This window comes from Pipistrellus kuhlii, unplaced genomic scaffold, assembly GCF_014108245.1.
Source record: "Pipistrellus kuhlii isolate mPipKuh1 unplaced genomic scaffold, mPipKuh1.p scaffold_m20_p_49, whole genome shotgun sequence".
Taxonomy (NCBI): domain Eukaryota; kingdom Metazoa; phylum Chordata; class Mammalia; order Chiroptera; family Vespertilionidae; genus Pipistrellus; species Pipistrellus kuhlii.
This window is the reverse complement of record NW_023425550.1, coordinates 674234-697350: the sequence shown is the minus strand read 5'-3', so window position 1 is coordinate 697350 and position 23117 is coordinate 674234. Positions and strand designations below refer to the sequence as shown.

Below are 23117 nucleotides of genomic sequence, written 5' to 3'. Positions count from 1 at the left end.
TTCATATGTTTCCTGGCAGGCTCTTCTTTAATCTCAAGAGGAAGATTGCTCAGAGTTACCATGTATTCCAGTTAATTGCAATAAAATTACAGCAAAGGTTGTTTTTGCTATAATCAAGAGTGATTTTGATTAATACTTAGGAAATCAAATGCCTCACCAGCACTGGGAATGAGAACAACCTTTTCAGTCAGCCTTCCCTTCTCTCTCTCCCCCGCCCTTTTCCCAAAGGCCAAGATAGAAATATATTTGAAAGGTTTTTCTTTTTTAAATCGACTTACTTATATGGATAGTCATTTTAAAATACATTTTTTCAAAGAAGGAGTCTGATTATTTCCCTCGGTCTTTAGTGCAAAGGTTATAAAATAGCTCTTTATTGAGGAAGGCAAAGAGGACCTCAGCAGAGGTCTAGGCTAGTGACAGTGACAAGAGCACATGCCATGTCCTGATTGGCTGTCCTGGTACTGGTAGAAATTCAGGGCATTCTAAAGGGTATTTTCTATTGGATCATTAGAACAACTTGGGAAGATCCAGAAGAAACCTGCTGGAGAAGAGATGACAACACACACAAAGAAGACAATAGAATTAATATAGGTATCAGAAAACAAAGTGGAAATTAACTATAGAGCAAGGTGTGTACACTTAGTTAAAGGACTAGGGTAGTGAAAGTGGGCATGAAAGAAATAGCTGGACTTGTGTGGCTCAGTTGGTTGAGTGTCATCCCATGCACCAAAAGGTTGTGGGTTCGATTCGTGGTTAGGGCACCTGCCTGGGTTTTGGGCTCGATCCCCAGTAGGGGGTGTGCAGGAGCCAGCTGGTAGATTTTTTTTTTGTCTTATAAATGTTTCTATCTCTTCCCTCTCCCTTCCTCTGAAATCAATAGAAAAATATTTTTAAAAAAGAAATGGTTGGACTTAATATTTTTCAGTTGAATTGACTGCCTTCATTGATGATTTGGATGTGGGTGGTGAGGAGAAGGAAAACTCAAGGGAAACATAATGTCCAAATTTTCAGCCTGAGTGGCAGTAACTGGTAGTTCCACTTACTCAGATGATGATGATGATGGGTGATGATTTGGGGGAACCTAGTCTGGAGAAGGAAAGAAGAATGCTTGCTTTTAGCTCTGATAGAAGCAGTAGGCAGTGGGTGAGACAGCAAGAGCCTCTAGAGTCATTCTAGGGTGTACCCTTTCACCTCAGGGTTGCAAATCTACCTCTCTCAGTCTGGTCACACCCCAGTAAGGACCAGAGTAAGTCCCACTTGGCAGAGGTATTCATGAGAGCATTCTGGGGGATGATGTAGAACACCTAGTATAGTGCCTGGTACCAGCTTCTTCTTCAGCCTTCTGGCTATAGGAACAAGGCACAAAGGGAAGACTGCCTGTCTTCCCCATCAGCAGAGAGATTGGGAGTTGGACTTGGCAAGGATGCACAGTGTTAGGCCAGTGGAATCACCTGCCAGTATGGATGGAATGATACAATTTTAATATACTTTGTGTGTCAGAGACCCTTTACTTTTCAAGTACTTCTGCATATGCTGTCTAATTTTTATATCCAAACGTGTATTCTGTGCGGACTATTGTCCTGACTTAAGAGATGGTGAAATAGAGGGATAAAGAAGTTAAACTGCAGATGGCCACATAGCACATTATGTAATGAGCTTTGGAGTCAAGAGACACCAACCAATACTAAGCACCTACTGTGTGCCAAGTGCTGGGCTGCTTCAGTAACTCTGAGATACATAGGGATTGTGGACACATTTGCATGAAAGTATTTTGTGTCAAGAGGTGTTCTTTGGGTTGCATCTGTAACACGTTAATCTCTGCCTCTATCTTCATATGGAGTTCTTCCCTTGGTCTGTGTCCAAATTTCTCTTAATAAGAATACCAGTCATTGGATTAGGGGCTATTCTAACCCAGTATGACCTCATTTTCATTTCATTACATCTGCAAAGACCCTGTTTCCAACCAAGGTCAAATTCACATGTTCTGAGTGAACATGCATTTTGTGTTCTGGATTTGAATTACCAAAATATGCTTTTCTCAGGTAAATAAAGGCTCTTGTAGTTAGACCACCATCATCTGTCACCTTGCCCTGCAAGTACAATAATTGGAGAAAACTGCACAAATGACAGAACAATGGTGTAATGTTCATAAGTGCCAACTTATAGCAAAGGTCTAATAATATACTAGGTGTGAATTATGGACCATAATTAAAGCCTTTGTCAGTCATATTACCCAATTAGAAAATCCATAATTGTACATAGGACTCTTCTTTTTAAAAACAGAGTAATTGCTTGTTGAAAGGGTGACATTACAGGCTTAGCAGAATAGGATATGGAAAGATTTCTAAATGAATACTGCCAACCTGTTAAAAGCAAAGGTGGGCACTCAGCCTCTTTCAAACAGTAGCATTTCTGGTGACTTCTCCAGGGCAGGGAATGCATTGTTCTTGCTTTTTCCAGGTCTGGGATAATGTGTTGCTCAGCAAAGTTTTTCTTACATGGAAGAAAGGAAGGTAGGTCTATTGCTGCTGGAACAAATGATCACAAAATTAGAGGCCTAAAGCAACACATATATATTTTCTTTAAAAAAAAACACACCATATTTTATTGAGTTTTTACAGAGAGGAAGAGAGGGATAGAGAGTTAGAAACATCGATGAGAGAGAATCATCGATCAGCTGCCTCTTGCACACCCCCTACTGGGGATGTGCCCGCAATCAAGGTACATGCCCTTGATCGGAATCAAAGCTGGGACCTTTCAGTCCACAGGCTGGAATCGAACCTGGGACCTTTCAGTCCGCAGGCCAACGCTCTATCCACTGAGCCAAACCGGTTCCAGCTATATATTTATGGAGGTTGGGAGTCTGACACAGATCTCACTGGGATAAAAATCAAGGTGTTAACAGGGCTGCATGTTTGTTTGTTTATTTATTTATTTTACATGTGTTCTTTCTGGAGGCTGTAGGAAGAATCTGTTTCCTTGCCTTTTCCAGCATCTTAAGGTTGTTTACATTCCTTGGCCCTTGGCCTCTTTTTCTAATCACATTGACTTGCGTACCCTCCCTTTTCCCTCTTTTACTTATAGGGACCCTTGTGATAAGCTGGAGTTCACTCAGATAATCCAAGATCATCTTCTCAATAGCCTTAACTTAAGCACATCTGCCAAGTCCCTTTTGCTATATAAGGTGACATATTCACAGGTTTCCAGGGTAGGATGGGAACTTCTTGTGGGATTCTGCCTACCACAGCTGGTATTGGTTAGTTTGTGTTACATTACATTGTTGTTGTTTTATATATCTATATATATCTATATATCTATATATATATCTATATATATATTTTTTTATTTTATTTTTTTATTGATTTTTTTACAGAAAGGAAGAGAGAGGGATAGAGAGTTAGTAACATCAATGAGAGAGAATCATTGATCAGCTGCCTCCTTCACACCCCCTACCAGGGATGTGCCTGCAACCAAGGTACATGCCCTTGACCAGAATCGAACCCAGGACCTTTCAGTCCGCAGGCCGACGCTCCTCCACTGAGCCAAACCGGTCTCGGCAGTTTGTTTGTTTTTTAATTTTTTTTAATAGTTTTGTTTTTTAAATGTGAAATTAACAGATTCTGAGAAAATAAAGAAGAAAACAGGCATCTCCTCTGGAGAACTACTATTAACATTTTGTTATATATTATTCCAGACTTTATGAAAACACCTCGAGGAGGTTGGTGAGGTGGGTGGTAGATCTGTGGGCCCTCAGAGGCTATTATAAGGATTTTGGCATTTATGTCCTCCCCCAATAGGTGTATATTTTATTAGCTTTATTGAGGTATAATGGACGTACAATAAAGTGCACGCATTCAAAGTGTATGGTTTGATCTGTTCTGTCATATGTATACATCTGTGAAACCATCACTAGAATCAAGATGACTGTCCTCATCAGCCCTAGATGTTTCCTTGTGCCCCTAAGAAATACCTCTCTGCCCTTATCCCCATCCACAGACAGCACTGATCTTTCTCTCACTAAAGATTAGCTTACATTTTCTAGCATTTTTAAGAAATGGGATTATGCAGCATATACTCTTTCATTTTCGCCTGACTTCTGTCACTCAAGATACCAGTCATTATCCTTAGATTATTGATGTTGTGTGTATTAGTCATTCGTTTCTTTTCCTCCCACAAATGAGAAAAGTCTCCTTTTTGTAGGTTTTCATGTTCCTAAAAAATACTGGGCTAGGTGACTTCATTGAACAAATGTGCTAAGTGCCTAGTGGATCCATGCCACACCTGGCCTTGCTTCAGGTGCCGTGGAGGAGAAGAGACACAAATCTCAGCCTGAGATCTCCTAGACCAGCAGTCGCCAACTTTTTTTTACCTCACAGACCACCAGTGGTCCACAGACCACTGGCTGGTGACCGCTGCTCCAAAGGTTTCCTCCTAGACACCTCTCTGTGGATAAGGTAGTTATGAAGAGAAGTTAGAATTCAGCTTGCTGAATTTGTTTCTGTGTTTGTCCAAGGTGCCAAGAAAATTCAATGAGTAGCCTTTGTTGCATCATTTGTTATTAGGTGCATGTCTAGGGATGCAAACGATGTTTCTGCTAACGCTGGGATCCATGTCAGCATCAACTGGGAGATACATATGGTCTGATGAGTTGCTGAGGTTCTTAATGTTGAGCATGTCCACTGCTGAGCCTGGCTTGGTTCATGTTTTAAGGGACACCTTTGGGCTGAAAAGAAGCTTAACAAATAGACAAGTTGGATTCTGCTCCATGACACACAGGAAGCTTTCTTGGGGCCCTTCCAGCTTCCCTCTCCAAACTGAGCGGGAATGTGCAACAATGGAGACTTACAGGATGCTTGTAATTTCTAGTAGATTTTAAAAAATTGTCATTGTATCCTTAGCATCACTTCCCATTGGCTTGTGTACAGAGACAAGTAGAGTGGTGAAAAGGGGAAAGGTCAGCTGAATAGCTATGATTTCATTTTGTGTAGTATTAAATACATTACTTGATTTATATTCCCTCAAAAAAGTGGCTGGTTCAAGGACTTATTTGACTAAATCAAGCAGATACAGGCCTGGATATGTTCCTTAAAGTTGCTATACAGCCTAACACACCAATCTTCCTTTTTCTACAGAGGTGAAAACTGAGGAGGGAGTCTCACTCCTTTTGAGGATTTGTGTTAAAGGATGAGTTAGATTGATGGCCTACTTTAATGATAAGCTAGCCCTAGAAGGAGGTTATGAAACAGAGTGTATTTATACCCACAGACTGGCTTTTTCTGTTTTACACACAGCTTCAAGGCTGCTTACTCAGTGTTTACAGAGTGTCATGCAAGTGCCAAAGGGTGTCTGTCATTGGATATATCAGGGAAGAGAATTGGAGGAAGGTATTTCTTGCAGATATGACACATATGGACAGGTTCATGGAGAAAAGTAGTTGGAAAGAAATGGAGGGGAGAAACCAAGATGGCGGCATAGGGTAGACACCCGAATGCAGCCTACCACAACAAATTTGAATTTAGAACTGAAAAACAGGGGAGGCATTGCCCTGAAGCGCCAGACAGCTAGCTGAGAGGAGGCTCTGCCATCTGGGAAGGAGAGAGAAGGCACGCTGAACCTCAGGAACTGTGAAGGTACGGAGAACTGTGTGTGCAAAAAGGCGCTGGCTTAATCCCGGCGCGAAGAGGAAGGGCTGGACCAAGATTGCTGCTGGATTACTCCCGGCGCACAGAGAGGGCCGGGCTGAGTTCACTACTGGCTTACTCCTGGCGCGGAGAGGGAAACAGCTAACGCGGCTGGCTTTCTTGTTCGAGAGGAAAACAGAATCACCCTATTGCTCTGATAGACGGCCCCAGACAGGGAGAGGAGAGACTGTCAAGCAGCGGGCAGAGATCTCTTGGAGGTGTGTGAAGCCAGAGGCCATTACTGCGGGACTTGGGGAGGAGCCGAAGGGAAAACAAAGTTTGTCTGCACCAACCCGAGACTCCGCCCTATCTGTGGCTGAGCACAGAAGCTCTCCCAGAGGCTGGCTTTCTCTAAGGAGAGACTGGCCGGAATCCAAAGCTTGTCTGTGCCTTTACCAAAGAGGTGCATGTGCCTGCAACCAATCTTCCAAAACTCTCCACGAACAGGACTTTTCTAAGGCGAGACTGACAGGGAACCAAAGATTGTCTGCGCCACCCCAAGACCCCGCCCTATTCAAGCAGAGTACGGAAACCCTCCTAGCTGAGACACTGCTGATCCTCACAGCCAATTGGCTTGGAGATCAATGCTTCCCAGTGATACCAACAATAAGCAAGGCTTAACAACAAGACTGCACACACAGCCCACAAAGGGCTACACCAAGACTGTCCACCGCAGGTAACTGGGAAGGCTGTGCTACTGGGCTCTACCAGAACACCTAGCACACAAAGCTATTCCATCAAATCAGGGAAACAACTAAAATGCAGACAAGAAGAAGGACACAAAGGAAGGAGATGGAGGAAAAGAAAAGATTGGACATTGAGTTCAAAACTACAGTTATAAGGTTATTCAATAATATCCTAAAAAAGGCCGATAAAATAAATGAGACCTATGAGGATATGAAAAGGGAGCAACTAGAAACAATAAGGGATCAACAAGAAATGAAGAAAACATTGTCTGAAATAAAAAAATATTATACAAAGTCCTAAAAACAGACTGGAACACATGTGTCAAACACAAGGCCCGCGGGCCAAATCCGTCCCGCCAGGCCTTGCAATGTGGCCCGCACCGCTCTGTCATCACTGCACTCCGCTGCGTTTCCATCACAATGACAGTTTGTGACTGTTCAGTAAACCATTTGGCCCGCGATTTAGGCTGGATTTTAGATTTTGGCCCCTTCTCTGATTGAGTTCGACACCCCTAGACTGGAAGATCGCAAGAATCAAGACAAAGATTTAGAACAAAAAGAGCCAGAGGACACTCCTCTGCAGAAGGGAGAAGATAAGAGAATCCAGAAAGTTGAAGATAGTGTAAGAAACCTCTGGGACAATTTCAAGCAAACCAACATCAGAATTATGGGGGTCCCAGAAGATGAGAGAGAGCAAGATACCGAAAGAATACTAGAAGAAATAGTGACAGAAAACTTCCCCCACCTGGTGAAAGAATTAGACTTACAAGTCCAGGAAGCACACAGAACTCCAAACAAAAGGAATCCAAAGAGGACCACACAAAGACACATCATAATTAAAATTCCAAGAGCAAAAGACAGAATATTAAAAGCAGCAAGAGAAAAGCAGGTAGTGACCTATAAAGGAGCACCCATAAGATTGTCAGCTGATTTCTCAACAGAAACCATGCAGGCCAGACGGGAATGGCAAGAAATATTCAAGGTGATGAATAGCAAGAACCTACAGCCAAAGATAATCTATCCAGCAAAGCTATCACTCAGAATCGAATAAAGAGCTTCACTAATAAAAAAAAGCTAAACGAGTTCATCACCACCAAACCAGAATTATATGAATTGCTGAAGGGGGTTCTTTCAGAAGAGAAAGTAAATAAAGATAAATATTATGAACAACAAATACGTAACTATCAACAAGTGAATCTAAAAACCAAGGAAATTAAAAAAAATCTGATGAACAATATTAACTGTTGAATATATTGTAATAGAATCAGAGGTATGGAAGGGGAGTGAACTGACAATTCTTGGGGAAAAGGGGAGAGGGGGATGTGGGAAGAGACTGAACATAAACTGTGCACCTATGGATGAGGACAATGGGGAGTGGGGAAAGGGCAGAGGGTGGGGTGGGAACCTGGTGGAGGAGAGCAATGGTGGGGGGGGGGGGAGGAACATTTGTAATAATATGAACAATAAAAATTTATTAAAAAAAAAAGTAGTTCAAGTCAAAGGGAGAAAGGGGTTGAGAAAGAAGTGAGACATGTGGCAGGGAGATGAGATCTGGTGCTGGTGACTGGTGACCCTCAGCACAGAATTCAGGTGTCTGTCATGGGCAACCGGGGATGGACTTTATTGTTGTAGTGCCAGAGGATCAGTGTCAGTTTGGGGTCAACACACAAAAAAAAGAAGTTTCCAACAACCTGTTTCTTCCAATGAATGAATTTCAAAAGCATCTTCCAGGGCCCCCAACTCAATTGATTCTGAGAGAAGAGGTTCCTAAGTTTGGTCAGCCCATCCTTCATGGCTGAAAACCTGAGTTACACATTTTGAGTTTTCTATATTCTGAGGAATAGTTAATTAGCTTACATTTAAAGTTCTGCCCAGTTAATAAGTCCTGAGAAAGTTGAACTTGCCTTTGTGAAGTTTGTTTTTAAGAATCATAGCTTGCCCCAGCTGGTTTGGCTCAGTGGATAAAGCATTGGCCTGCGGACCCAAGGGTTGTGGGTTTGATTCCAGTCAAGGGCACATACCTTGGTCGCAGGCTGCTCCTGAGGCAGGCAGCAGGCGGCAAGGTCCTTCTGCAGGAGGCAACCAATTGATGTACTTCACTCATATTGATGTTTCTTTCTGTCTTTTCCTCTCTCTTCCATTCTCTCTAAATAAATAAATAAATAAATAAATAAATAAATAAATGGGAAAATATCCCTGGGTAAGGATTATAAATAATTAGTGTTCTTTTAAAAAAGAATCATAACTTGCTGTGGTTTGTTAATTTTTTAATTGTGGGGGGAAGGGGAAAGCAAAAAAAAATTGTGATAGAAAGCACAAAACCTAATGTTTACTATTTTACACGAGTGTACAGTTCAGAAGTTAAGTATATTCACATTGTTGTGCAACCACATTCACATTGTTGTGCAACCGATTTCCAGAAGTTTTTCATCTTGCAAAACTGGAACTCTGTACCCATTAAACACTAACTCCCCACAATCCCTCTCCCATCGCTCTTGAAAACAACGAATTTACTTTCTGTCTCTATGAATTTGATTTCTCTAGACTTCGCATAAATGGAATCATACATTATTTGTTTTTTGTGATTGGCTTATTTCACTTAGCATAATGTCCTCAAGATTCATCTATATGATAATCACTTGCTAATATTTTATTTCTTATTTTTTCACATCTTGTAAGATTCCCAGAGTGCACATACATTATTTGAAAACAAATTTAAAAATGTACATAACATATTGAGAGGCATAGTATAAGAGAGACTTACAGAGAGAGGTAGGCAGGAGCCAGGTTAGGCTGGGCTTTGCAGGCTAAGTTTGGCATGTGGAGTTTATATTCAGTGTAGTGAGGAGGTCTTTGAGCAGGGAAATGATGTCTTGTGATGTTTGTTTAAAAAAAGAAAAGGGGTATCTCCCTGCCTATTGTGTGGAGAGTAGGATATGGTGGGGAGAAGACTTAGAACGACCAGGTGGATGGGTCTTGTATAATAGTTGTCCAGGCAAGAGATAATGGCTGCAGTGGAGATGTGGATACGTGGGTGGACCAAGGGCATGTTGTGAAGGTAGACTGGACAGTTCTTTTTCTTTTTTTTAAGTATATTTTATTGATTTTTTTACAGAGAGGAAGAGAGAGGGGTGGAGAGTTAGAAACATCGATGAGAGAGAATCATTGATCAGCTACCTCTTGCACACCTCCTACTGGGGATGTGCCCACAGCCAACGTATATGCCCTTGACCGGAATCGAACCTGGGACCTTTTAGTCCCCAGACTGACGCTCTATCCACTGAGCCAAACCGGTTTCGGCATTGACTGGACAGTTCTTGATGACGATGTGGCTATGGAGTGTGGGAGATATATCTAGGATGATGTGCAGTTTTCTGACTTGGACAATGGATGGGAGTGAAACAGATGAGGAGCCCAGGTCAGGGTCTAGTTTGGTGGGGCAAGTGCAGGTATTTGGTTTTGGACATGCTGAGTATGAGGTGGCTTTGAGGTATGAAGGAGTGATTGGAAGGGATGAGAATGAAGGCATCGAGTAAAAACAGGCCATTTTATAAGTTTGGTTATGAAGAGGAGAGAGAAGGTAGTGTCCATTTGTACAGTTAAAAAAATCTAGTTTAAAGTGCGAGAGATTTTAGCATGTTTAAAAATAGATGGGATAATACTTCCCAAATTGATCTACAGATTTAAGGCAAACTCAGCCAAAATCCCACCTGTTGCTTTTGCAGAAATTGACAGGCAGATCCTAAAATTTATATGGAGCTTCAAAGGACCCATAATAGCTAAGTTTTGAAAAACAAGAATGAAATTGGTGGACTCACACTCCCCAGTGTGAAAACTTATTACAATACAGCAGAATTCAGGACTGGCTAGTACTCACACAAGTATAATCATATAGATCAATGGAATTGAATTGAGTGTCAAGAAATAAACCCTCAAATTTATGATCAGTCAAATTTTGACAAAGGTGCCAAGATAGTTCAATGAGGGGAAAAAACAGTCTTTTTCAACAAATAGTTCAGAGACAACTGGAAACAATATATATATATATATATATATATATATATATATATATATATATATATATATATATAAAGAATTTGGATCCCTACCTCATGCCATACACAAAATTAACTCAAAATGGATCATAGATTTTAAATGCAAGAACTAGAACTATAAAATTCTTCTGAGCACCTTTGGGATTTTCTCTGAACAGCTGTGTGGAAAGAAAGAATAAAACTGATCTTTTAGTTAGTGAGGTGACTTATGCAATTTATTTAAAAATGTTTTTAAAATTGTCCTCCCACCTTTAAATGTATGTAGGAGACACATAGATACTTCCTAGGAATCTGTAAAAATGCTTTTAGCAATGGCACCTGAATCTAAAAGCTTCTCTTGTTTACCAAGTTTTCCTTTAAGTAGCAGGTAACTGGAGTGCAGTGTGTCCTGTGAATAATACCTGTCATCAAGCGCCTGGGTTAGACACTGCAGGTGTATTAATGGTGGTGGCTGTTTTGGACTGAAACGCTGATCCCTGGATTCTGGTGAACGACAGCCTTTGCATCATTACTGTCCTCTCTGTGGTGCTTTAAATTTATTCATGAAACTAGTGGGAGCTCAGGTGGCAATAGCTATATCCATTTAGTAACCAGAATAAGAGGAAAGCCATTTTCATGTTCCCTTACAATGCTGCAGTGCTTCGCTAACCTAGAGAATATTAATTACTCAGCATGCTTGGAGGTGTAAAAGCATACATTTAGCAAGACAAATGTGTTCACATCTAGATTGAAACAACAAGAGTTAATTTAAAACAGCGCAAACTTTCAGGGAAATCAGGGACTAGCATAATTGAGCGTTTTTGGTTTGCTCCCACCCTCTCTAGCACCAGGTGGGAGACCTACTTGTTTGTGTTAAGGGAGAGAAGTTATTTTTACCAAAGACATTTGTAAAATTGACCATGCATGCCAATGAGTTTGTTGCATAGATTTCCCACTAGCAGTGTTCAGGAATGTTTCCATGGCAGGCAGAGGCTTCCTGCAGCACAGAGGTATGATGCTGTTTTTCTGATCTGCAGGTTTTCCTTTTATTACTCACTAGAGGCCCGGTACATGAATCTGTGCATGGGTGGGGTCCTACAGGCCTGCCCTGATGGGGGCCCATTGGGCTGGGCCAGTGCCGGGAGGGGTCAAGGGCAGTTGGTGGTCTGCCCTGCCCCTGATTGGGGTGTTGGGGGCTGATAGGGAGCGGTCGATCAGGGCCTGGATCAGGCTGGTTGGTTGCTGCAGTGCATGTCATAGCAAATGGTCATTCTGGTCATTCCATTGTTTCGGTTGCTGGGCTTTTATATATATATATAGATGGTCTTATTGGCCCCCTGCTACAGGGCAAGGGAAACACATGGCTTTTACAAGCTGCCCCATCAGGTGAGGTCTTTATTGTATGAAGGTGGGGCATCTTTCTCCCATTGCTCAGTTCAGAGGGGCATAAAGCTATGCCCCTCACCCCTCCTTCTTTAGTTTCAGTCTTTTAGGGCTTATTTTAGTCTTATTTTTTTTAAATATATTTTTATTGATTTTAGAGAGGAAGGGAGAGGGAGAGAGAAAGATCCATGATGAGAGAGAATCATTGATCTGCTGCCTCTTGCACGCCCCCTAATGGGGATTGAGCCCACAACCCAGGCATGTGCCCTAAACGGGAATCCAACCATGACCTCTGGTTTGTAGTCAATGCTCAACCACTGAGCCACACCAGCCAGGCTAGTCTTATTTTCTGAACCCAAGTGATTATGGGTGTACCCCATAGTCCTGCTAAATGTATCACAATTTAACCCCTCAGGTAGGAATTTGATTCTGGCCCACCTTCTAGTGGGTCCTCCCTGCATTGGACAAGTTTAAGTATAACATATTTATGGAAGCTCCATTTAGACAGACAAATGGAAAATCCGGAGATGTCATATCAATGATTTGCCAGTCTCAGGTGCCCCTTGCATTCTTATTCATCCACCGAAAAGGGCCAAGATTTTAAAATTTGAAAACAAAAGCAGTTTATGTGAGCTTTTAGGATTTGTACTGGATCCTTTCCAAAAAGAAAAAAAAAATAGAAAGTTTCTCATATGTACAAAGAAAAATGGGAGAGAGCAGGGGAATAGATGTAATTGGACACTTGAGAGGCACCCATCTCCATGGCTGAGTTGTGACTAACTCCGAAATCCTCAGCAGCCAGAGGTCCATTATCTCTGCAGTTCTTAATCCATCAGCAGAGAGCAGACATGTTCCTCTGCAAAGATGAGTTTGCTCTTGGCATGAAATCCAAATGGGTTTGTCACAAAGTAATATCATGTACTATCTACTGGTGAGTCTGTGGGGAAAAGCTCAAAGGTATTCTCACAGTATGGAGACACTCTTTGGATAATCACAATGAACAGGGAGTACCTCCTTGCTTCAGGGCCTGTGCATAGGCATAGAGATGACCAAGTCCTAGTCTCTGCTTCAAGCAGCTCACTGTCTAAGGCAGCACACTCCAGTGGAACTTTCCAGGGTGATGGAAATATTCTCTGTCAACGCCTTCGAACACAGTAGCCACCAGCCCCGTGTGGCTATGGAGCACTTGGAATGTGGCTAGTGTGACTCAGAAACTGAATCTTAACATTTTTGTTGGATTTTCATTAGTTTTAATTTAAACAGCCACATGTGGCTAGTGGTTCCCGTGATGGCTAGAGAGAGAATGAACATAGATACATACCTGCAAGGGTCAAGCTTTCAGGAAAAACTAAGTGGGACAGGCAGGAGAAAGGAGGCGAGAGTGGCTAATTAAATAAAATCCAAATGAAAGATTGCTTAAGGGACACGTCACATGAGCGCTCTCGTGGATCAGATATTTCAATCAAGACAGGTTCTGGGTCCTGCCAGTTCCTGGTGGAATTCTCTAACAATTGCCTGCTGTGTCTTGTTTTACAGCTCTTGTGAAAACGCTCCTTTTGCTTTCCACCCCAGTCATGGTAGGTCAGGTTGCAAGGTGAGGTCAAGTTTGTGTTCCCTCCCCAAGAGACAAGATCTACTTTAGGACAGACACAGGCTGCTGGGCTATCTGTGGGTAGAAGCAGCGTTTTTCTTACTAAATGGATCTTCTCAAGGACATACACAAGGCTCTGTGTAATATTTCCAAAAGTTCTGCTCTATGAAAGGATGTTTTCATACAGGTGTGACCAGTCCACTACATACTTTTTCCATTAAAACAAATTTTTGTGACCCTCTGCAGTGGAATGAGGTAACTTTTTCTTTTAGAAAAGCAAGCAAGACTTCATTGACAGCAGCAAAAATATCATGAGGTCTCTTAGAGGTTGGGGAATATGTGCTTGCGGGGGGTGGAGGGGTGGGGGTGGGGGCGGGAATGGCATGGATGTGCTACCTGGAGGGAGAGTGGACTGAATGAGGTAACTTTTCTGCCCAATACTTGAACACTGATCCCCCAGATACACAGTGATTTGGGGCTTGTAAATTGAGCCTACGATGAATAATTTGATTTCTAATGTGTGCCTGGTGCCAAATGGTGAATCAGCATTGTTAAAGTGACCCGGAGACAGAGAAGTATCGATCAGACTGTCAAACCTCAGAGGGAAGGTAGGGGAGGGTGGGGGAAAGGGGGGAGAGATCAACCAAAGGACTTATGTGCATGCATATAAGCCTAACCAGTGGTCACTTACAACAGGGGGGTGGGGGCATATGTGGGGAGGGGTTTGGGATGGGAATGGGGGGATGAGGACAAATATGTGATACCTTAATCAATAAAGAAATAAAAAATAGGAAAAAAATAAAAGTAATATTAAAATAAAATAAAAAAATAAAGTGGGAGAGTACTTGTGTGCCTGCACCCAAACTGAGTTGTTTAGTTACAGATTGCATAGAAGAGGTATGGAATACAACCCTACTTTAAATCATTTGAGATGTGGTATTTTTCATACAAATATTTGTTCCCATCTTGATTTTAGCAGCTATACTTTGTGGTAGGCTCTGAAGTAGCCTTAAGAGCTCAGGATGTATAGATTGAGATTGAATGGTTTTGTCCACAGATGGTTTGGGTCTATTGAATCCAAGGTCAATGAGGGATTAAGAAATACTGCAAAACTGTGTTATATTGTTTCTAACTCTTTACTTGATGATATATAACAGAATGTGTCAGTAAACAGTAGTGGGATGGCTGCGGCTAAAAATATTACCCGTGCAAGATGTTATTTGGAAGAACCGATTCTTCCAATTCTGGAGTTAGAAAGCAAGAATAGAGTTTTAAAGGAAAACCCAGTAGGACGATAGGTTTATGATTTTGGAGGGTTGATACAGAGCTTTTAAATTACCATTATCATCATCATCATAAGAGAAATACATGTACATTATTAAAAACAAAAAAAGCAGGGAAGGGTTTAAATTAATAGTAAAATGCTCCTTCTTCCTGACCTCTAGTTTTTCATTCTCTAGACATAACTACTGTTACCAAATTTTCTAGAAAATGTTTATGGATATGCATATAGATAAATGAAAAAACTCTCTGCACCTTGCTTTATATATTTAATACTCTATCTTGGAGCCATCTCCCATGCCATTACATAGGCTTTTGCCATCCTTTTTTCAATATATTTTATTTTTTAAAGCAGTTTTAAGTTCACAGCACTATTGAGCAGAAGGCATGGGGTTTTCTCATATATCTTCCGCCCTCATACATGTACAGCCTCCTCCATTTTTTTCAGTTTTCATAAAGGTCTATTCTATTATTGGTGGGTAATGCATTTAACAGTTAAATACATTAAATAATGTATGGGTGACTGCATCCTCCATTATTAACAACCCCCACCAGAGTGGTACATTAATTATAATTGATTAATCTATATTGACACATCATTATCACCCAGAGTCTATAATTTACATTAGGATTCACTCTTGGTGTTATATAATCTATGGTCTTGGATAAATATGTTTCTTGCTTCTTTTTTCCGTTTAGTGACTTTTTTTGATTGATTTTAAGTTATTGTTGAACTTACATGTTTATTTTTTGGAAAGAGTTGAGGTTACAGATCATGGTTACCCTTAATTTTTGCTATAGGAAATAGATATTAAAATACACTTTATTTTTAGAACAGTGTTAGATTTACAATGCAAAACTAGTACAGAAAGTTCCAATATGCTCCATACCTAGTTTCCCCTATTATTAATATAGAACATTTGAGCCCTTGACAGTGTGGCTCAGTTGGTTGAGTGTTGCCCCATGCACCAAAAGGTCGCCAGTTCAATTCCCGATCAGGGAACATATCAAGGTTACAGGTTTGACCCCCAGTCGGGATGCATGTAGGAGGTAACTGACCTATATTTCTCTCTCACATCAATGTTTCTATGTGTATGTCTTTTCCTCTCCTTTCTTACCCTCCCTATTTTCCTTTCTGTCTCTCTAAATTAATAAAAACATATAAAAATATGGCACATTTGTCACAATTAATGAACCAATATTGATACACTATTGTAAACTAAAGTTCATATTTCGTTCAGATTTCCTTAGTTTTTATCTAAAGTCCTTTTTCTGTTTCAGGATCCAATCTAGGGTACCACTTGACTTTCCATAATTATATCTCCTTAGACTCTTCAGGCTGTTCCAGTTTCTTAGACTTTCTTTGTTTTTGATGATCTTGATAGTTTTGAGGAATACTGGTCAAGTATTTTGTAGGATTCCTTCAATTGGAATTTGTCTGATGTTTTTCTCATAATTATACTTAGGTTTTTCAGAGGAAGGCCATGTGTTTTTCAGAGGAAGGCCACATACGTACTATAGCACCCTTTTCATCATATCATATCCAGGGTATATACACAATCAATATTACTCATCACTGTCTGTGTTAATCTTGATTATCTGACTCTCCAACAGTGAGAAACCTAGCTTCTACAATCCACCATTCATTTACTTATTCAGTTCCAGTGGGAATGCATAAATGTTTGCTTGAGACTTGATAATGTATATACTCTCATGGGAAACTAGTACATGCCGATCTCAAGGGAATGATAGCTGTCAAAATCCAAAACAAGCAGCATTGGGCAGATGGAGTAGAAGATTCTTTGTGGAAAGCTTTTCCCCAGAGTCTTTTCAGTTATGTGTGATTGGTTAGAGCTACTAATCTAGATGTATGTGCTAGGACCATGGGGTACCTTGAGTTGACAAAATGCAGAGTAGTCTTTGAAACTTGGGATGAGGTGAAAAATCTTAGTCCATTTTCAGTGGAGCTTTGGGCTTCATTATTACCTGTTGCAAAAGTCATACATAACATGTAGAAATATTTTTGTAAGCTTGTACTTTATGTTCTATACAGTTGAGCCTTCCAGCTTCTAATGGACTGAAAGATTTTTTTTGTGTGTGTGTGGATAAGTTGTTTGTGGAAGGATATCAATTCATTATATCTTTGGGAGGCTTCAACTGATCTTCTTTTGTGGCATTATCTTCATGACACTAAAGAGAAATGACCATTACTAGAGAGCATTTTAGTATTATGTTGTTTCATGCAAAGAGAGTTAAAATTTAAAATTTTTATTTTTATTTTTTAGGATCCGCAGACTTTGATTTTGATCTGAGTGATGCATTGCAGGAAACTTCCTCAGTAAAGCGTGAGTAGTAAATTAAATAATCTGTTAAAAGCAAACAATAACAATTAATATGTACCATCCACTTGGAATACATACTCAAGAAAAATGGGTGGCTTGTATTGCACTTGATCGGATAAAATATGGGTATCATAAATTATATTATTCAAAAGAAAAGCTGAATATGTAAAATTCTTTGTTTCTTATATGTTATAACTGATATAGCATTTTCTCCAGCTGTAGTCATAGCCTATACTGGTATAACATGCCATCAAGCAGTGGCCTCCAAGCTCAGAATAAGGTACTTTGAAGTGAATAAGGGATTTGTTTCTCCTTTTAGATTAAAAAAAAATAATGTGTTAACTTAAGATGGTGTTTGCATATAATCTCTCAAATGGTAAGCTTTGTTATCAGCTTGTCTTTACATTTAAAAACATGTGTGAATGCTTAGAAAGTAAAGCTGAGATTTTCCTTGACCCCTCCCCATCCTACTAAAACCCACTCCCATCTCAAGAAGGAACTGCTGATTAGTATTCTATGTCATTATGCACATCTATACACATAGTTTGTTTTTATTGTTTGTTTGTTTTACATAACATCTGTAGGGCTTTTTAATTTAGTTATATGCATCTTATTTCATAATTTGTTTTTTTTAGTTAATATGTATCAAAAGACCCAAGTGAATATATTTATTTGTATTAGTTTCCTAGGGCTGCCATAAAAAGTACTACAAACCAGGTGGCTTAAAACCACAGAAATTCATTCTCTCAGAATTCTGGAGGCCAGACATCCAAAATAAAGGTATTGGCAGGACCATGCTCCTTCCTAAGGTTCAAGGGGAGGTTCTTGCCTCTTCCAGATTCTGGTGGTGGTAGCAATCCTTGGTGTTCCTTGGTCTGCCACTGTGGCATTCCAATCACTGCCTCCATCTTCACACAGCCTTCTCATTTGTGTGTGTCTTTTCCTTTTCTGTTTCTTATAAGCACACTTTTTGTTGGATTCAGATCTCACCTGGGTGATCCTGAGTGGTATCATTTCCAGAACTTTAACTTAATTACATCTGCAAAGATCCTTTCTACAAATGAGGTCCTATTCCTGGGTTCTTTGGATCATGTCTTGGCTATATATTTTGGGGGCTACCATTCAACCTACTGCATTATTCATATACCTATATCTCAGACACAAACCTGTACTTCATGGAACTAGCATTCCAGTGATGTGGCTATGGCCATAGCCATTTTGTTACTGATGGACATTGGGTTTGTTTCTGTTCTGCACAATTGCAAATAGGGCTTCAGTGAACATTTCTTGTCCATATCCTTTGTGTCCAAGTACAGTGGAACTACAAGGCCGAAAGGTATATGTATTTTACATTTTAACAGATTTTGCCAAATTATTTCCAAAATGAATTTACCATTATGTACTCCCATTAATACTGTTATGATAGTACCTTTTATCCCAGCCTCACACCACCACCAGATTTTACCAGTCAAAGACATTTTTACCAATATGGTGGACAAAATATCTTATTGCTTATTATATATTTCCCTGATTATACTAAGTTGGAGTATTATCTACACTAATAAAAGAGAAATGTGCAAATTAACCATCACTCTGCTATGCCCACAAGCCACACCCACCAGCCAATCAGGAGCGAATATACAAATTAACCCAACCAAGATGGCAGCCAGCCACAGAGCTGAAACAAGCAGGAGGCTTGGGTTGCCCCAGCAATGGAGGAAGTTAAGCTTCCCACCCGCCCTGACTGGCCCTGGCCTGTGCTCAAGGCTACAAAGTTTCAATTATAGAAGATAAATAAATCCCAACAAAAATATTGGTGGCCATGGGAAGCTTCCTTTATTTTTTATTACAGAAGAGTCAATTTGTGATTCAGCCCCTGGGTGGCAGTGTTTTTGGATTGACTTCCAGTTCTGTATGGCCTCTCTAGCCTGTGGTTAGAGCCTTCTTTCCTTGTAGCACTCAGTACTGGTTTGTGGGAGTGGGCTGCCTCAGAACTGGTCCTCTGATGGTCACTCCCTGCTCCGATCCTCAGGTTCAAGAAAAACAACTTTCTCCTGCAGTCTCCCAGAGTGTCCCCAACTGGGTGATCCTTTGTATTGGGCTTAGCAATCAGAAGCAAGGATTTGAAGAGGAAAAAGCCCAAGTGTCAAACAATGGGGCTGCAGGCAAGTCTGTGCAGTCCTCCTTTCCCCCTTGGGTCTAAGCAGCCAGTACACTTTTAGGACTCCTAGGCCTTCCTTTTGAATCAGAACAAAATGGGCTGCTTCTTAGAGATCTCCTCTGCTAGCACCTCTGAGGACCCCCTTCCACATTCATGGATCATGCCAGCCCCAGCAGCCACGAATTTTTCTGGGCACAGACTTCCCTGGTCCTCCACCTCCTGCAAAGCACATGTTTCTCTCTTCTGCCCGGATCAGATACTTCACCTTATCCCAGCTGAAATGTGGCCTTTCTGTGGTGGGGTGCAGAGCTCCTCCAAATCCACTTGTTTGCGCCAATTGGGCCCGGTGTTCTGGTGGTTGCAGCTGTTCGGTGGTTGCCGCAGTTGTAGCTTTTCAAGCCTCCAACAAGATCCACTTTCCCCTTCAAGGTGACACGGACTCTGCTTTCAAGAAAAGAAACTATTGGAAAACATATTAATATGAAAGAATTTTACAATTTAAAGGAATACGGTTAAGCCCATAGACCTATTATTGGCAGCAGTTGCCACACTGATGTAAAATATTTCCTTGGTGTTATAACCACTTTAAGTTTATGAGACACTCCCATACTCTACAGGGAACATAACTTCCATCCATCCATGGGCAGTAGTGTCTGTGGATATGCTTCCAGGTTGATAGAGGTGTAAACCAAGGCTTAAAGCTCACAAGGGCCATGCTCCAATTCTGAATTCACTGGACCATGTGGTCACCTCTAACAGATCTGGGAGGAAGCCCCAGCTCCATTAGTCACAAGTTGCATGTGGGACAACATCCACCTCACCACCCATCCTCTGAAGAATTGTGATCAGAACTTGTCTCATTTAAACCTCTTACATCTCCTTGTCATCCTTCTCTAAGTGATTCTCAGAGGCCTACGGGAGGCTTCAAAGACCAAGACCAGAGTACGCTACTCAGGATGTGACTTCTCTGAGCCATGAAGTGGCTGCTATATTTTGTTACTAAATGTGCTCTTCTTGCTGTCCTCCTCCTTCTTTTAGAGAGATGGGACCATGTCACTACCACAACCAAGAGACCTGGAACGACCAGAGCTCCGGCAAAGCCTGCAGGTAACATACTATTCTAAAGAGGGCAATGAGGAAAGACCCCGTGGAGCTCCCTCTTGGGTAGTATAGTCTCCAGGTGAACTACCCATGGTTTTAAACCCTGTATATGCAATGCCAACGAAGACCTTTATCTGAACATTGGATTTAACTTAATAGAGGATATAGCTGGTCAAATCAATGTGACTTTATTTTTTATGAAAAGTTTTGCTTGGGAAAATTTCAAGAGAAAAACCCATTTGGATTTTCTTCCCCTATCAACCATTTCACATTCTAAAATCAGGGCAGATGTAATTGTATAGGTTTATGACCCCCACCACACACACACACACATACACACACACACACACACACATACACACACGCACACGTCAAATGCTTTCTTAGACAGTTGGAACATTTTGGATTACATTTATTTTGCAGTGTCATTTTCAGTAAAGGATTTTGGAACTTGAATTTAATTTGTGACTTTTTCCTGAAGTTGTTTTAACCTTGTCCAGATGGGCCATCTTACTATTTGGACATCTTCACTGATATAAAGACAAACTTAGCAGTGGGGGTGGGAGGTGCAATTATGGCTTCCATCTGGAAATTTGTTACTAGTATTTAGGAGCATATTACCATGTTCCTTGAAGTAGGGTTACCTTTCTTCTAAAGAGACAGTCTTGAATCAGGAGAGATGTACTGCTGCTTTATAATTTGCCCTCGTGTCTTCACTTTGCACCCTCAAAAGGGTGGTTTGTGTGTGTGTTTGTGTATGACTATGAAGTCTCCCTCTTGATTGTCCAGTTTATGCCCTCTATGCAGCTGGTTTTTGAATATTGGGTTAATATATAGATATAACCAGTGATTATGTTGTGGTCTGATTGCTGGCCTAAGGAAAGCATATATAGAAATATAAAAAGTAGAAAATCCTCCTATATAGTAAAAACCTAATATGCTAAGTGTCTGGTCTTCTGGTCAACTGGTTGGCCATTCAACCAAATCAAGACGTAATATACTAATGATATGCTAAGGCCCCTCAACCTCTCACTATGACATGCGCTGACCACCAGGGGTCAGCCAGTCAACTGGCCAGCCAGTCACTATGACATGCACTGACCATGAGGGGTCAGATGATCCGACTGGTAGGTTACTTTGCTTCTGGGGTTTGGCCAATCAGGACTGAGTGAGATGGACTGGACATGCCCTGGAGCCCTCCTCTGGTCTCTCCTCAGCTGGCCAACCTCCTGCATCTCTCCCTGGCCCTGATCATTTACTGTTGGGGGTCCCTCAGCCTGCCCTCTGCCCTCTCACAATCTGGGACCTCTCAGGGGATGTTGGAGAGTCAGTTTTGGCCCAATCTCACAGGCTAGGCCAAGCAACCCCACTGGTGCATGAGTTCGTGCACTGGGCTTCTAGTGTTAATATAATTCAAAGGCAGAAAGCAGTAACTTGCTCCATGCTGCTGGTGTTTCCATTATTGAAATCTGTAGAAGGATTTAGAACCCAATTTAAGTTTTTTGTTTTTTTCTTAATCCATTGATTAACTGACCTTGTGGGTATAGTTTTGTCTTTTTGGAATCTTACACCCAGTTGTTAATTGGTTGGCTGTTTCTTTATGTTTTGGTGCCCATTGAAGGTGATGATTTCGACTTGGCTGATGCTTTCGGTGATCGTGATGATGGCCGCAGGAAGCCAAGTGCAGGAGGAGGAGGTAAGTTGTAGCTGGTTGAAAGCACTAGCCAGCACTGTAGCTTACTGGTCAAGTTGTAGCTCATTCACTACTACAGCCCACAGAGCCACTCCTGGCCTGGCAGAGCTGGGGGCACTTCAAGGCACAGGAGAACCCTAAAACAGTGTTCTCAAACTTTTTGGACCCCCCAAATTATTGAGGATCTCAAGGGTTTTTGGTTATGTGGGTCACATCTGTCAATATCTACCACCTTCATCCTAGCCCAAGTGTGTGTCTCTCCCTCTCCTTTCCACTCTAAAAATCAATGGAAGAAACACCCTCATGTGAGAATTAAACAAAAACAAAAAAGTGAAGTCAAATTAATAAAAGCATATTTTTTTAAAAACACACATTTAGTATCTTACAGTTCTAGAGGTCAAAAATATGATCTGGGTTCCACTGGGATAAAATGAAGGTACTGACAGGTCTGCATTCCTTTTGGGGGTTTTAGGGGGAAATCTGTTTCCTTGTCTTTTCCTGATTCTAGATGCCACCTACATTTCTTGGTATGTGGCTGCTTCCTCCATCTTTAAAGTCAGTAGTATAGCACCTTTAAATTTCTCTCTCACTCCCATCCCTGCTTCCATCATCACATCTCCTTCTCTGACTCTTTTGCCTCAATCTCTTTCCCTTAACATGCTTTTATAATTACATTGGGTCTACTTAGAGAATTCAGGATAATCTCCTGATCTCAAGGTCCTTAGCTTAATCACATCAGCAAAGTTCCTTTTCCCATGTAAAGTAATATAGTTACACGTTCAGGATTGTTGTCAGAATTCATTTCTGTGCAGTTATAGAATTTGTATCTACTTCTTCAAGGTCAGCAAGAGAATCAGAGTCTGTTTCCTGTAATGTTAGTCCAGGGAAGGCCTAAACTCTCTTTTCCAGGGCTCATCTGATTAAATCATGCACAATATTCTCCATTTTGAGTAATTTACTCATACTGATTGGGCATCTTAATTCAGCATGCAAAATTCCTTCACCTCTGCCATATGTTACCTGATTATGGGAATGAAATGGTCCCTCTCGTCCTCAAAGGGCTGGTATTATATGGAGTGTGTATACCAACCAACAGAGCAGGAGTCTTGACAACTATGTAAGAGTTCTACTTACCATATTTATCTAGGGCATTAAGTGACACTG

The 23117-nt window shown here is 41.1% G+C and overlaps 1 protein-coding gene across 6 annotated transcripts in view; it reads left to right on the top strand.

The window, feature by feature from the left end:
- CD99L2 (CD99 molecule like 2) overlaps positions 1-23117 on the top strand; it is an 80783-nt gene that overhangs the window by 30799 nt on the left and 26867 nt on the right. For 4 of the 6 annotated variants that reach the window (XM_045572569.1, XM_036413077.2, XM_036413078.2 and 1 more), the window contains exons 2-4: positions 16942-17001; positions 20198-20266; positions 21882-21956. In XM_045572569.1, coding sequence (XP_045428525.1) covers positions 16942-17001; positions 20198-20266; positions 21882-21956 — 204 coding nt within the window. The remainder of the gene's footprint in view (positions 1-16941; positions 17002-20197; positions 20267-21881; positions 21957-23117) is intronic. The other 2 variants (XM_036413079.2, XM_036413080.2) reach the window with 1 other exon arrangement.